The sequence below is a fragment of the Perca fluviatilis genome, chromosome 7, assembly GCF_010015445.1.
Source record: "Perca fluviatilis chromosome 7, GENO_Pfluv_1.0, whole genome shotgun sequence".
Lineage (NCBI taxonomy): Eukaryota > Metazoa > Chordata > Actinopteri > Perciformes > Percidae > Perca > Perca fluviatilis.
In genome coordinates, this window is record NC_053118.1 from 24,350,574 (window position 1) to 24,365,657 (window position 15,084).

The following is a 15,084-nucleotide window of genomic DNA, read 5'->3' on the forward strand; positions in this document are numbered from 1 at the left end:
ATGTTTTTTAAACAAATTTAGTGAATTACAAATGGCTTATACTGCAGGTCTTACACTTCACTGTGGCTAGCTGTCCAAATAATCTGCTGCTGTTATAAGTGACCCAACTGTGAATTAAAAACACTGTGCACTAGGCTTTTGGATGTAATTATTCAAAACAATTATTGTATGATAAATGTTATGATAAAGGTTTGCTTAACGTACATTATAATAAAAGAGAATGCTGGCATATAATTTTTTTTTTCTTTGCAATAAAAAATGTTTTCCTTCCTCAAAAACAAGACTTTTGTTACATACCTGTATTCACATCAAAACCTTCCAGATATAAAATATGAATGCTAATATACTTAAGTGAAATTAAGAGTTACTTTACTTAAGTAGTTCCATTTGCTTCTACTTTCTATTATTTTCCACTACATTTCAGGGGAAATATTGTACTTCAAACACTGACAGATACAGTAGAGTAAGTAAGTAGTTACTTTGAATTAGAATTTTGCATATAAAACTAATGAGAAGGTTATGAATTATGCATTGTTATAGATTAAACTACCAAGCAGCTAAATAAAAAAAAGTAGTCAAAATAAGCTCCATCTCAACCAGCACATAGCATTGCAAGTATTGCTTTGCAATTGTCAAAGCATCAATACTAATAATCCAATAATGTTTATATATATATATATATATATATATATAATGATATAATAATGGATAGGGAGTACTTTTACTTGTGATACTCTAAACTTTGAATGCAGGATTTTTCTTTTACTTTGGAAACATTTTGATCATGATACTTCAGTATTTTTATTTAGATGTGTGTATTTTTATACACTTTGATGTTAATGCTATTACTTTAATATTCTTTTTGTATACTTTTTAAACCATTGGTTGTTGGTCGTTGTTGTTTTTAACCATTATTCATATTTTTATCATTATTAAAAAATAAAACATTTTATAGACCTCCGGTTTGTGGCGGAAGCAGCGCGTAAACCCGGAACACGTTGCTAGCTCGTCGCATGGTTGCATCAGACGGCGGAGAGAGAGAGAGAGAGAGGACTCATTTGGCTCTGCTGTGAATGCTAACTTAAGCTGACTTCTCTTTCTGTTTCGTTCAAAGGTATGGATACATTCTTAAAGACATTTTCAATAACAAGCCATGGGTTTATTATACGAGGGCTTATTACGAGTTTAAAATAATCGCTACGTTTGTAAACACGCTTAAAGCTCCGCAAGCACACACAAAAACTCGAATTAATCTCTTTGGTTTAACGTTAAGTTTGTCTGATTAGCTAAAGCTAACTAGCCTGTTTGGCATGACTTTTCGTCAGCCTTTGACAGGTGGCAGAGGTTGCATCAAGTGAAACAGATAACTAACCAGCTAACACAGACATCGTTTGACACTTTGGAACGATGATGTAGTTCAGTATACGATGCTGAAAATGGTTTTCATAAATTGTTACGTTTAAACCAGTTTGTTTACAAAGCTCATATCCCCTTGTTAACCTTACCGTAGATGTCACGCTATTTAACTGGTATGACAGGCAAACACACCCACTCCACCATTGTCAGGTAGTTAAAGAATGTCTTAGAGAATCACGTCAGGCATATTTGTTTGGATTTGTTTTAACTACTAGTAGGGCTGGGCGATATGGACCAAAAGTCATATCCCGATATATTTTGGCTGAATATCGATATACGATATATATCCCGATATTTTTTCCGCAAAGTGAGAGCAAATGTTCAGTCAAAGCCCAAAACAAATATGACATGTCACAAGTAGTTTCATAGAAACAGTTGCAAAATCAAATAAATAATAAACCGGTTTCTTCACCTGGTTCATGATTAAATGCTCAGCTGTTCAAATAACAATAAAATGTAAACCTAAATACTGTATAACAGGAGTAACTTTTTTGAAATCAAAGCTCCATAGGCTATTTGTGATTCGTTCCAAAGGTCAATTAAGCTTTTGATATTAATATAATCTACTTTGTTCAAAATGTAATGCCTCATGCCTGTAAGCCTAGGTTATAGTCCCATTCTTCCACTTGATACTGCTTCCACTTAAGTAAACTAAAAGATGAACTATCGACTACAAAACAAAGACATTTATTATGATCGGTTCACAGATCTGAGTCCAAACGGAAACTTCACCCTTCTGAACTAAGAGTTTCTGCTTCAAGGTGAAGTTTAAACAGACTGAAATGTCCAGGCTCATTCCTCCACTATTTATTTCTGTATGTATTTAAGCGCGTTACATGTAATTTTACGACGCACTGAGCTCCAGATCCTGCAGCCGCAGACGGTCGCTGCCCCGCTGTAGCTTCTTTCCGTCCGCCTGCCGCCGGCAAACTTAGTGGAACTTTCCGCCGATATCGACATACAGTTCGTCCTGGACTACGGTGTAAGATCCTACCGGTCACAACTCTGTCTTTGGCTGGTCCGATCTGGATCAGCGGGGACCGCGCAGCAGCGGGCGAGCTGTGTTTTTGCCCGGGGAAGAGCGCTGCGGCCGACCGGGGCTCTCCGCCTCCCGCTGCGCCAGAGCTCAGATTGCTGGTCGGCGGCATATATAATCATAAAAACACATTGTCACCTGTTAAATGTTATCCATGCTGTTTGTTCTTTTCATTTCCTCTATCGAACATAATTAAGCAGTACAAAAGTCCGGCATCTTTAGCGTTGATCTGGATGCTTCGGACCCCTGTTCCAAGATGGCGGCGGGTTTTGACGTATGTTTAGAACCTCACGGCGACATATCTATGGGAGCAAGGATCACATTTGAACTATATCGATATATGCGATATGGTCTAATTCCATATCTCATTTAAAAATATATCGATATATTTGTTTATATCGATATATCGCCCAGCCCTAACTACTAGCAAAAAGAAAATATGCACAAATCACCAGTTCATAATGTACATAATGCCTGTGTCTCCACCAGAGATGGCCACTCTCTACGTGTCCCCTCACCCTGATGACTTCAGGAGCCTTCTGGCTCTCATAGCTGCAGAGTTTTGTACGTCCTCCTGCCTGCGGACCCTCACAGAGGACCCTCCTGCATCCCTGAATGCCCGCTCCAGACCGACCCTGCTGCTGGGCGCTGGGGAAGGTGACTCCGTCCTGAGCGGGGCCAGTGCTGTGGCCTGGTACCTGGCTAATCAGGGGAACAGGACTGGTATAGATACAAAGCAGCAGAGCCAGGTGTGGCAGTGGCTCAGCTTTGCAGACAATGAACTCACTCCAGTGTCCTGTGCTGTCGTCTTCCCACTGATGGGGGTGATGGGAGTGGATAATAAGGTGAGAGGAGTATCCAAATGCTTACTTGGACATGTGTGTGATCTTCTTGTGAGGTATTATTCTTAAATGACTTGTGCCTTCTCAGCTCCAGCAGAGTTCCCGTGCGGAGTTGATACGCGTTCTGAAGGTTCTCGATCAGGCACTGGAACCAAGAACCTTCTTGGTGGGGGAGACCGTCACCCTGGCTGATATGGCTGTAGCTACTGCTGTTCTTCTCCCTTTCAAATATGTACGTATGTGGTGCAACACTTGTCTCAGTATGTTTCTGTAGTCGGAACAATTTAATACTGAGAAATCTCAGCCATGTTTGGCGCCTGTCAACATTTGACTGTGTTATAAAGCATATACCATATACCAGTCAACCATAGTCTGATTCCATTTTTTTCTTTTTAGGTGTTGGAGCCATCAGACAGGAAAGTCTTGACCAATGTTACAAGGTGGTTCACGACTTGCACAAATCAGCCTCAGTTCCTGAAGGTGTTGGGGAAGATGACTCTTTGTGAAAAGATGGTGCCATTTACTCCGAAAACAAATGCTGCTGCAAATACTAAAGCTGATAATGCCAGTCCTGCTGTTGATTCTGCCGATGCCACAGCTAATGGTCAGGAAGTCCTGTCCCACAGATCATGAATATTCTTTTTTTTTTTCTGTACACAGTATTCTGATTTTCTTCATGTTTCCTCCTTCAGGTCCACCAAAGACAGAAGCCCAGCTGAAGAAGGAAGCTAAGAAGAGAGAAAAGCTGGAAAAGTTTCAGCAGAAGAAGGACATGGAGGCGAAGAAAAAGACTCAGCCACTGACCGAGGTATGGATACTTAACTTCTACAAATAGAACTTATTTTATTTTAAAATAAAACCTGAATATAGTCAACAATACAACTTTTTTTTTGTTGTTGCATAGGTTAAGATCACTTGACATCATCTGTTTTTTTCTCTTATAGAAAAAGGCCAAACCGGAAAAGAAGGAGTTGGGAGTTATCACATACAGTGTTCCCACTGCTCCTGGGGAGAAAAAAGGTGATTGATCAGTATTTTCTCTCTTGTAACAGAAGGAATGCTCGTGACATCACCATACCATATCAGTATGTGGTGTTGAAGCTTTCCCCATTCATAGCAGTCATTGCAGGCTTGTTTTGCCCCTTAGTGGTGGTGTGGGGGATTTTATTATGTGAAAAAGTGACATCCGTGCATACTAGGATTGGGAATATCTAGGCATCTCATAATTTGATTCGGATGCAGAGGGCTACAATGTGAGTATAAAACAATGATCGATGCATCAACATTTTTGACATCTATACATCTATTCTATCATCTATTTTTTCTCACTTCGTGACTACTTGCTACTTTTAAAAACCTAGCGTATTTATGATGATCCATAATTAAAATAAACAGATTAATTTATTTACTACTATTAATAACTTTACCAGAAACATGAAATATGGTTTCTCATGTTTGTTGTGTTCCCAAAATAGTTAAGTTTAGTTAGACACAACTTGGATACATTGTGGCTCTTGTCCAGATCCCTTTTTCCTTCAACTTCATAGAAGCCAAGATGCTAACATGCGCTAGCTTTTAGGCCAGGGGGAGCAGATTGGATTGTATCCCTCTTGTGTTGCTCACGCTCAGCCATCCTCACCAAAACTCAAAAAGTAGCCTAGCTAAGAACGTAAACATGACGTGCCTGTTTATGTTTCACCATCTAATTGGTTCAGCCATAGGGAACGTATAGCTCGGTCTTTCAAAACCGTTACAGGCGATCATTATGTCGAGAATTGGGTTTTACATTTCCGATTATTGACCTTCTGCATTGAGACATAATTTGATTCATCTAAGAATCGATTTTTGCCCCAACCCCTTGTGCATACCCTCCATAATATGAATAGCTTCAGTCTCAGGTCCATATGTCAATCCTTTCTCTCTTTCTCCTCTGGTATCAGATGTCATTAGCCCGCTTCCTGACTCTTATAGTCCTCAGTATGTGGAGGCTGCCTGGTATTCATGGTGGGAGAAACAGGGATTCTTCAAGCCTGAGTATGGGGTAAGGAAGTCCTCCCACTTGTGCCATATTCACTCAACAGAAAATATAATATTTTTTATTTGTCATTTCAGTCTGCAATAACATGTCTTTCTCCCTCACTACATTCTACAGAGGAAGAGTATTAGTGACCAGAACCCTCGTGGCGTCTTCATGATGTGCATCCCTCCACCTAATGTGACTGGATCACTTCACCTGGGTCACGCCCTCACCAACGCCATTCAGGATTCTCTGACCAGATGGTAACTACAATTGGAAAGTCATATTTTCAGTGAGACTTTTGTTGCACCATGGGATTTCTGTCGATTTCATTTGCACTTTTTGTGATTTGGACCGTGTGTTTGAATTGGTGTGCTTTCTTCTGTCCGTCCAGGCACAGGATGCTAGGGGAGACCACCTTGTGGAACCCGGGCTGTGATCACGCTGGCATCGCCACCCAGGTGGTGGTGGAAAAAAAGCTGATGAGAGAGAGGGGTCTGAGCCGCCATGATCTGGGCAGGGAAAACTTCATCCAGGAAATTTGGAAATGGAAGAATGAGTGAGTGAAGGAAGTAATAGAAAGAATGTACAATGTTTTTATTAAGATTTCAATCATAACACGGAAAGAAACACATCAGTATATAAACATGTGCCCCTCCATGTACATACTTTTCCCAAGTCGGACAAACGTTTCAAATAAAAAATAAAATAATATCAAATAAAATAATAACAAAGAGTAAATAAAAAATAAATTAAACTACACAACAAATATTCAAATGAAAGGCAGAACCAAATCCTCCCATATGTTATTTATATATGCATTTTCTTTTCCAGGAAGGACATAAATGAGTTCCAAAAATAAACTATTTCCGCTTACCTTTCACAAAATATGTCAACTGAACTGGGATAAATATTGGAATAAAGGCACAGGTATAACTTAGCCCCTTTGCCTTTTTAGGAAGGGAGACCGTATCTACCACCAGCTGAAGAAGCTGGGCTCCTCTCTGGACTGGGACAGAGCCTGCTTTACTATGGACCCTGTGAGTTTTCTGAAATCCCTAAACTAATGTGAATAGAATCAGAATTCCTCATTCTCATGAATATACCCGTTTGTCTGTCAAGAAACTTTCCTATGCAGTCCAAGAGGCTTTTATCCGCATGCATGATGAGGGAGTGATCTACAGGAGCAAGCGGCTGGTCAACTGGTCCTGCACACTAAACTCTGCCATCTCTGACATAGAGGCAAGTATGCATCTTATTACAGTGATAAAGGCCTAGGCAATTTCCAGTAAAATCACAAAAATGTGTCTACTTGTTTCTATTCTTATTATTTTTTAATTTAAGGGTTTTAAACCTGTGCATTGGTTGAGATTTAACATTTTTTGTTGTGTGTTAAATAAAAACATTGCCTGAATGGAGGTATGCAATGGCAAAATGAGCAAAAATAATCCTTAAAAAGGAGACGAAATGTTTTTAGTAGAAAAATATCGTTATACAATTATGAATTCCCTCTTCAGTACTTAAAAAAAGTGTAATCTTGGAATTTATAGCAAATGATATTAAATGTTTTCAATCAGTACCTAGCCCTACGTTGTTAACCCTGCCCCTAGCCGTGCTGTGCCTGGTTAAATCTTCTGGGTGGTTTGCAGGTGGATAAGAAGGAGCTCAGCGGCAGGACTCTGTTGCCTGTGCCTGGGTACAAAGAGAAAGTGGAGTTTGGAGTGTTGGTGTCTTTCGCCTACAAGGTGGACGGATCAGGTGTGTGAGCGCATAGAGAGCACGATATTTTGAATGAAAGACACCTTGTGCCACTTCAGTAAAACCTTTCTTCACATTTCTCTTTCTTTTGCTTAGACGAGGAAGTGATCGTGGCAACAACTCGTATTGAGACTATGTTGGGAGACTCTGCTGTAGCTGTCCACCCTGCTGACCCCAGATATCAGCATCTGAAGGGAAAAATGGTGCGGCACCCCTTCTGTGACCGCAAGATGCCGATTGTCTCAGATGAATTTGTGGATATGAGCTTTGGAACAGGTAGGCATGGTTACAGAAAGAGACAATGTGCCTTTGGGTCTGCAGTGTGCTGAGAATAAGTAATCATAACAAGTCGTTAAGCCAGGCCACTTTCCTTATAATGGCTGTTCTCTTTTTTTCCTCTCTCTGCCTCTCCTGTCCCTCTGCACCATTTTCTGTTCAGGTGCTGTCAAAATTACCCCAGCCCATGACCATAATGACTACGAGGTTGGAGAGAGACACAATCTGGCCTTCATCAACATCTTGGACGAGAATGGCCTCCTCATTAACGTGCCTCCTCCCTTCCTGGTATAGTGTCTCATTATTGCCCTTCCCCCTGCGGTGTGTGCATTTGTGTCGTGACATTAAAAGTCAGGTTTCTTCACAGTATGCTTGGTGTATTAGTTTTATGTCTTAATTTCTCATTTTTAACTATTCTGTCTGTCCCCCAGGGCATGAAGCGTTTTGAGGCCAGGAAGGCCGTGCTGCAGGCTCTAAAGGACAGAGGCCACTTTAAAGAGATCAAAGACAACCCTATGGTTGTCCCAGTCTGCAGGTAAAGTGAGGTTCATGTGTGCATAAGTAGAAGACAGGTTATTTGTGTTTTAGATTTTTTCATCCTGTTCAGGATCATCCTTTAAGCCCCATTGTGAATCTACCCTATTAGTCGTTCCAAAGACATTGTGGAGCCGCTGCTGAAGCCGCAGTGGTATGTGAACTGCACAGATATGGGCAAGCAGGCTGCAGACGCTGTCAGAGAGGGACGGCTCAAAATCATTCCTGATCACCACCTCAAGACGTGGTTCAACTGGATGGACAACATCAGGTAATTATCTCTTTATTTCAAATGTGTTTCCTCTGTTTTATACTTATTCTTTATACTTCAAAATAGCTCTGAGCAGTTAGGGCCAACTTCATTTATGGTAGACCGTGTTATCACAGTGATACATACAATATCTGCACTTTTGGCCATAACACTGAAAACTTGGCAGTTAATCATTTTAAATGTAACTTTGATGGAGGGAATATGGTAATATTCTTTTGAAAGAATCCCACAAAAGTAGGGCTGCAATAACGGTTATTTAATAATTAATCCTCATATTATTTCCTTGATTATTCGCTAAATATTTTAGTCTTTAAAATGCCAGAAAATAAATAGTGAAAAAAAATCTTTGGTCAGAACCCAAGGTGATCTCTTCTAAATGCTTGGTTTGTCAGACCAACAGTTCAAAACCTCAAAATATAATTTACTATCACATAAGACAAAGAAAAACTGCAAATCACATTGAGAAGCTTTAACCAGAGAATGTATGGCAGTTTTGCTCAAAATTTTTTCTAAATAATGAATTGATTGCCAATAGGATGAGTTAATTGATTACCTGACTAATGCAGCTTGATAGATAGATAGATAGATAGATAGATAGATAGATAGATAGATAGATAGATAGATAGATAGATAGATAGATAGATAGATAGATAGATAGATAGATAGATAGAATAGATAGATAGATTGATTGATTATTTTGCACAAACAAGTGTGTCGTGAGTCATGTTTCAGATTTCATCCATCCATCTTCCTCTCAGGGACTGGTGTATCTCTCGGCAGCTGTGGTGGGGTCACCGTATTCCTGCTTACTTCATCACTGTCAACGATCCCTCCGTTAAACCAGGAGAGGTAAGATGATGCCTGTCACTATTGTCAAGGTCTGGATGCATTTAGATGACTGATAAAAGCTTTTTGTTATTCCACATTTCTTTGACTATTTCTTTTATTCATCTACTCTACAACTATTTTTTTTTTCCCTCGAGGACATGGACGGTCATTACTGGATGAGTGGGAGATCGGAGGAGGAGGCCAGAGAGAAGGCTGCAAAACGCTTCAATGTGTCTGCTGACAAAATTACCCTCAGACAAGGTAAGAGTGAACACTTTTTAATTTAGCTGTCTCATTACCACGATTGTTATACAGCTTATCTAATCGGTTCATGTTTTGCTACTACACAGATTCACCTAATGTAATTAATTGTACTCCATATTCATACAGATGAGATAACTTTTGTTCCTGGGTTTCAGATGACGATGTTCTGGACACTTGGTTCTCGTCTGGCATTTTCCCCTTCTCCATCTTTGGATGGCCTAATGAGGTAAAAGACTGACCTCCAATTTCCACCGGTTGCGGAACGTCTGTGGATCCGCTCCGGAACGGCGGCAGAGTCATTAGGTTTCCATTAAAGTCGATGTGTGTATTTCCACTGACTGCAGAACGTCTGCGTTCCGACTCCGGCACAGCTCCGGCGATCCGCAGCCCTCCGGAGCAGATACACAGAGCTTCTATTTTTGCCGGACGCCGGAGAGCTCCGCAGCAATTCAGCACACGGCAGATAGTGTGGGACAGGAAGTCGAGCACAGAAACAAAATAAATATCCGGTTAATTTTCTAAATAAAATACACAGTGCTCACGGCGGATCATATTTCCCTGCACTGCACCCTGAAAACACAGCACAGAGTTGTTTCCCCTCTACTCCTCTGGATGGAAACAAACTGTTGTTGATTTTGTGGTCCTATTCTACGTGAATTTGCGAGATCTCGTGGGCCCTCATGATTTCAGCTGTCAGTCATGGCCGCAGTTGTTACGCAACAAATCCAGACCTGGTGGGTAATGACGGATGGCGGAGCACGGAGCCGACACGCAGCGGAGCCGGTCCGCAGACGTTCTGCATTCGGTGGAAATCCCCAGTGAGGTTAACCACCTTTCTACTGACACAAATGGCACTTTTTGCAGTAGATCGTAAAGCTGTCTTCTGCAGTAGAAACGCTGCTCTAAAACTGCAAATTGTGTAATAAAGAAAAGTGTAGTAACTGGAAATGCTGCCACCCAAATTCTAAGTACACTTTTACTTTAATATTTGAAACTGGTTCACCGGTCACTGTACCTCTCAAAACATTCTGTATAAATATGACCTTTTATCAGTGTTGTCTTTTATTTCTTTATGTATTTCCATCAAAAATGACGCTATTTGGGGTCTTCCTATAGACCCAGGACCTGAATGTGTTCTACCCTGGCACCTTGCTGGAGACGGGCCATGACATCCTGTTCTTCTGGGTTGCTCGAATGGTTATGATGGGCCTCAAATTGACAGGCAAGCTGCCCTTCAAAGAGGTGAGACCAATCAACACTGCCCAAACAGGAACATAACCCAACATGATGTGATATTTGTGCTATTAGCAGGACATGACTTAAGGCCTTTTTATAGTTGTGCGTCGAATCGACAGCGCACCCCCGTAGACCCCTCTGCGTCTACGCCAGACCCTACGCCGTAGCCTGATGTGCACCTCTCGAAAAATGTAACTACACGTTGCAGCGACGCATGTCGCAGGACTATAAAATGGCCTTAAGTAATGATGATGCTTTCCTTCAGGTTTATCTGCATGCAGTGGTGAGGGATGCTCACGGAAGGAAGATGAGCAAATCTTTGGGCAACGTCATTGACCCTCTGGATGTCATTACAGGGATCTCCCTGGAGGTAAAGCCAAATCACGCTTTAATGCATGTTCAGACACAAATACATAGTCTCTCTTCTCTCCCATTTGGGTTGCCTTTTACATGGTCACCCCACATCCATTGCTCCCTTGAGGCCCATACTCTTATGAAAGCTTTAATTAGAACCCTTTTTTGCTTCCAACAAGCTTTTATTGAGCCATCAATCTCTTCACCAGCTGGGCGGAAACTGCTCCGTCGGACGAAGCAGACCTGTCCTCTAGAGGGCACTAAAGGACTTGTAGTGAATTGCACTTTACCCTTAATAATAAAACCCTTTTTAAAGGTCCTTTCCTGCCTATTAAAACATCAAGCAGTTAAACACATTCTCAAGATGAAAAGAGAAAATTGTTTAACACATTTTCTTTTCAGTGGTGACATCCCTCCTTATTTCCCATGCACCTACCCCTACCCTCTAGGGTCTTCATGCCCTTTTGATGGACAGCAACTTGGATCCAGTGGAGGTGGAGAAGGCAAAGCAGGGCCAGGCATCAGACTACCCAAATGGCATCCCAGAGTGCGGCACAGATGCTCTCCGGTTCGCCCTGTGTGCCTACACTGGCCAAGGTGAACTCATTTTTCTTTTTTTGTTCATTTACTTTCTCCTTTTGTTGTGCCTCCATTGGCCAACAGCCTGGATCTCAACCTTGAGTACATCAAATATATCAAAACGCTGCATTACAATCAGTAAGTACAAGGTCAGTTGTTACGAAAGCAATCTATTTTAATACACACTGAAACGATCCTGTATTCCTGTGCGTGTCTTTCAGGTAGGGATATCAACCTGGATGTCAACCGCATCCTCGGTTACCGTCACTTCTGCAACAAACTGTGGAACGCTGTGAAGTTTGCCATGAAGACGCTGGGAGACAACTTTGTACCATCAGAGAAAGCCCAGGTGAGACCGGGGGAAAAGATGAAGGACAAAGACAACATAAACAAGCACTGCATCTCCACTCCATCCATTTTTTTTTGTTACCATTATTTGTCTGGGGGTTGGTTTTTACCCCTTTGCTGCCCTGCTTTGTATTCATAAACGTGTACACATTGACATTTGGGAGGTACCCTGTACACGAGTCTTGTTAATTGAATCTCTTCCTCTTTTACCCTTCATCCAATCCCCCTCAGTTGTGTGGGGAGGAGAGCGTATCAGACAGGTGGATTCTGTCTCGACTGAGTGCTGCTGTTGGTCTCTGTGATGCTGGCTTCAAGGCCTATGACTTCCCAACCATCACGACCGCCATCTACAACTTCTGGCTGTACGAGCTCTGTGACGTCTACCTGGTAAGAACCTTTGAGACCACTGAGCATCCCAGCTCCCTTCATCTTAAATGGATTATGTGAGTGCATGTAAAAAGTTAAATGTTTTTGCAGAAGACTTGGTGCCAAATCTGTTCCCTCCCACTCTCCTTGTCCTCCAGGAAAGTGTGAAACCAGTGTTCAGTAAAGCAGAGGAAGACAGCGCCAGCCAGAGACAGGCCCTGGTGTGCAGACAAACCCTTTACACCTGTTTAGATGTCGGTCTGCGCCTTCTTTCTCCTATTATGCCCTTCGTCAGTGAGGAGCTCTACCAGAGGTTACCACGACGACGACCTCAGAGTGATCCCCCCAGCATTAGTGTCACACCCTACCCTAATACAGAGGAGGTGAGACAAGGAAAGGGTAAATGAGGATGTACAGGGGGCGCCTGGGTAGCTCACCTGGTAGAGCGCACACCCATATACAGAGGCTCGGTCCTGCGGACCTTTGCTGCGTGTCATTCCCTTCTCTCTCCACTTTCATGTCTAAGCTGTCCTGTCATTATAAAGGCCTAAAAATGCCCCAAAAAATAATCTTAAAAACAAAAGAGGATGTACAAATGACTGCACTGGTCAACTTTTTTGTAAAGTTGCAGTTTCAGATCTTGTGAGAGGATGAACGTGGCCTATTTAAAATTATACTCACCAAAGTTCATTTTTGGGTGATGCTCTCCTTCTGTCTTTGTGAGCAATATGTTTTTTGTCTTGTCTTGTTGTAGTTCTGCTGGCACAGTGAGGAGGTCGACCGTGACATGGAGTTCGTAATGACTGTGATCAAGACGATCCGGTCACTGAGGGCCGACTACAACCTGACCAAGACCAGAGCTGACTGTAAGATGACAGACACAAACTAAATCATTAAAGTTACTGTAAAATATGATACTTCAGCTGTGATATGTTTACTTTTCAGATTAAGAAAGCGAAAAAAAAAGTGGTTCCCAACCTTTTTAGATTGCGACCTCTTACATAAAATATCATTATTAAAAAAAATATATATATATAGGCTATCTTTTTTTATTTTTTTTATTTAATACATGCCCATACACACAGCACACATGACAATATAACTTAAAAAACAATTCAACAAAAAGACAAAAGAAAATGAATAGGATCCATTCAGTAAATTAAATTTTTAGGTTGACAGTACCGGTACATTTAGAAACAGAAATATGCATATGACAGGTAGAGCGTATTAAGAGTTTAATATAGTTCCTCTCTTCACTAGAGCCATTTTTCCTATTTCTTGTTGTGTTGTGATACTTTGTACTTAGTTGGTTTAGAGCAATTATTTTAGATAAAGAAAATCATTAAGAGCTGATTATTTCCATTTAATGCTACTTTATACCTTTACCTCACTGCATTTCACAGGCAAATATTGTACCTTTTTATTCTATAGATTGATGATAAAGATTTTACATAGAAGACCTGATGAACTTATACGATGTGAAGCATTGTTATAGAATAAACTACAGAACAGTTTATAGAGTCGTTAAAATGGGCGCCACCTCGGCCAGCTACAACATTAAATGCTGCTTACACATCAGTAATAACAGTGTAGTACACAGGAGTACTTTACTTTTGAGAATTTAAGTACATTTTGCCGTGAATACTACTGTGCATTTACTTTACATTTAAGTAAGATGATAATTTGTTGAAAAGATGCATTCAGAATTCAATACCAATTAAGTGTGAACAGAAAACGGATAAAGTCAAGGACTTTATCTGTTTTCTATTCACACTTAATTGTTTCAACCACAGATGGTATTGAATCCTGAATGCATCTTTTCAACAAATTATCATTTATGATGCCTAAACTTCGATGTGCCCATTTGTCTCCCAGGCTACCTCCAGTGCATAGACTCTGCGACCGTGTCCCTGGTGCAGAAGTACAGTCTGCAGATTCAGACCTTGTCTTATTCTCAGGCCGTCATTGCTGTGACCGGCAACCAGCCTGTCCCAGGAGGCTGTGCTGTGGCCATCGCCTCTGACAGGTGTACTGTCAACCTTATGCTCAAGGTGAGGGCAGGGTAATCTGTTCAATTTTGTTTGGTTTCTTTCCATCACTCTACCCAAGACCTGACGTGTAAATACATTAGTTCTGGTGATTTTGTTTTAGCTTCATTGGACAGTGTGCTGATGCATGATTATGTTGTTTACCATACTATTGTTCTTAAAATTGCAAAACAGTTGAATTCACTGGTTCTGGTTTGACAGGTTACATGAGTACCTGAATAGTCTAAGAGCAGGAATGCACCTCACCTAGCTGGTAATCATGCTAGGAATCCTTTTTAAACTAGGTCTCCTCCACTTGAATTTGAGAATAGTGTTTCCTCTGTTCCTTCTCTACTGACCTAAACTAACAAGATCATAATTTACAACTGTAGTCCTTGTCTTCACTTCACCTTTAATTCCCCCAGGGTCTCATCGATGTGGAGAAGGAAGTGACTAAGCTGATGACAAAGAAAGGTGACTTGGAAAAACAGATGGAGAAGATGAGAGAGAAAATGGCAAAGAGCGACTACAAGGAGAAGGTGCCAGTGAAGGTGCAAGAGCAGGATGCTGATAAGGTGGGAAAAAGAAATTGACTCACAGGGTTTCTCAGTGTGTGAGAGACATGTGAATTTCTGGTAAATAATTACTTTCTTTTCTCCACAGCTACGGCAGAGTCAAACTGAACTTGAAAAAGTGAAAGAAGCCATGGACAACTTCAGGAAAATGATGTGACTTGCCCTTAGCATTATGTAAATCAGGAGTTATTTCCACATTTTTGTCAATGTAATCATTTTAATATTCATTTTCCAAATTGATTGTAGTACAAAGGGAATTCAATAAAGCTCTTATGACAGACAATACGTCTTCAGCAGTGTATTGTTCAAAGGCAATCTATTAATCTAAGTCTCTTGTATATCTGTGCAATTTGTTGA

At 41.0% G+C, this 15,084-nt stretch overlaps 1 protein-coding gene across 2 annotated transcripts; it reads left to right on the top strand.

Moving 5' to 3' along the window:
- Positions 1-994: 994 nt before the first annotated feature.
- On the top strand, positions 995-15,010 carry vars1 (valyl-tRNA synthetase 1). 2 transcript variants are annotated; one of them, XM_039805662.1, is made up of 29 exons: positions 995-1,114; positions 2,942-3,297; positions 3,383-3,526; positions 3,691-3,898; positions 3,987-4,102; positions 4,239-4,314; positions 5,235-5,335; positions 5,447-5,574; positions 5,706-5,870; positions 6,270-6,351; positions 6,434-6,553; positions 6,961-7,069; positions 7,166-7,345; positions 7,509-7,633; positions 7,777-7,880; positions 7,992-8,150; positions 8,909-8,999; positions 9,134-9,239; positions 9,398-9,468; positions 10,359-10,484; positions 10,744-10,848; positions 11,282-11,429; positions 11,633-11,760; positions 11,991-12,146; positions 12,284-12,508; positions 12,880-12,991; positions 14,001-14,176; positions 14,578-14,727; positions 14,816-15,010. In XM_039805662.1, the coding sequence occupies exons 2-29, from the start codon at positions 2,944-2,946 to the stop codon at positions 14,882-14,884; spliced, it is 3,834 nt and encodes a 1,277-aa protein (XP_039661596.1). In that variant the 5' UTR covers positions 995-1,114; positions 2,942-2,943; the 3' UTR covers positions 14,885-15,010. The 2 variants fall into 2 exon arrangements, with proteins under 2 accessions (XP_039661596.1, XP_039661597.1); XM_039805663.1 differs by lacking the exons at positions 995-1,114; positions 2,942-3,297; positions 3,383-3,526; positions 3,691-3,898; positions 3,987-4,102 and having other exon boundaries at positions 4,243-4,313; positions 5,233-5,335.
- The last annotated feature ends 74 nt before the right edge of the window (positions 15,011-15,084 follow it).

Excerpts from the sequence above, each read along its gene's own strand:
- vars1 (XM_039805662.1), top strand. The coding sequence starts at position 2,944 with ATGGCCACTCTCTACGTGTCCCCTCACCCTGATGACTTCAGGAGCCTT. Across the intron at positions 5,336-5,446 it reads TCTTCAAGCCTGAGTATGGG|AGGAAGAGTATTAGTGACCA; the intron begins GTAAGGAAGTCC and ends TACATTCTACAG. Across the intron at positions 7,881-7,991 it reads ATGGTTGTCCCAGTCTGCAG|TCGTTCCAAAGACATTGTGG; the intron begins GTAAAGTGAGGT and ends CTACCCTATTAG.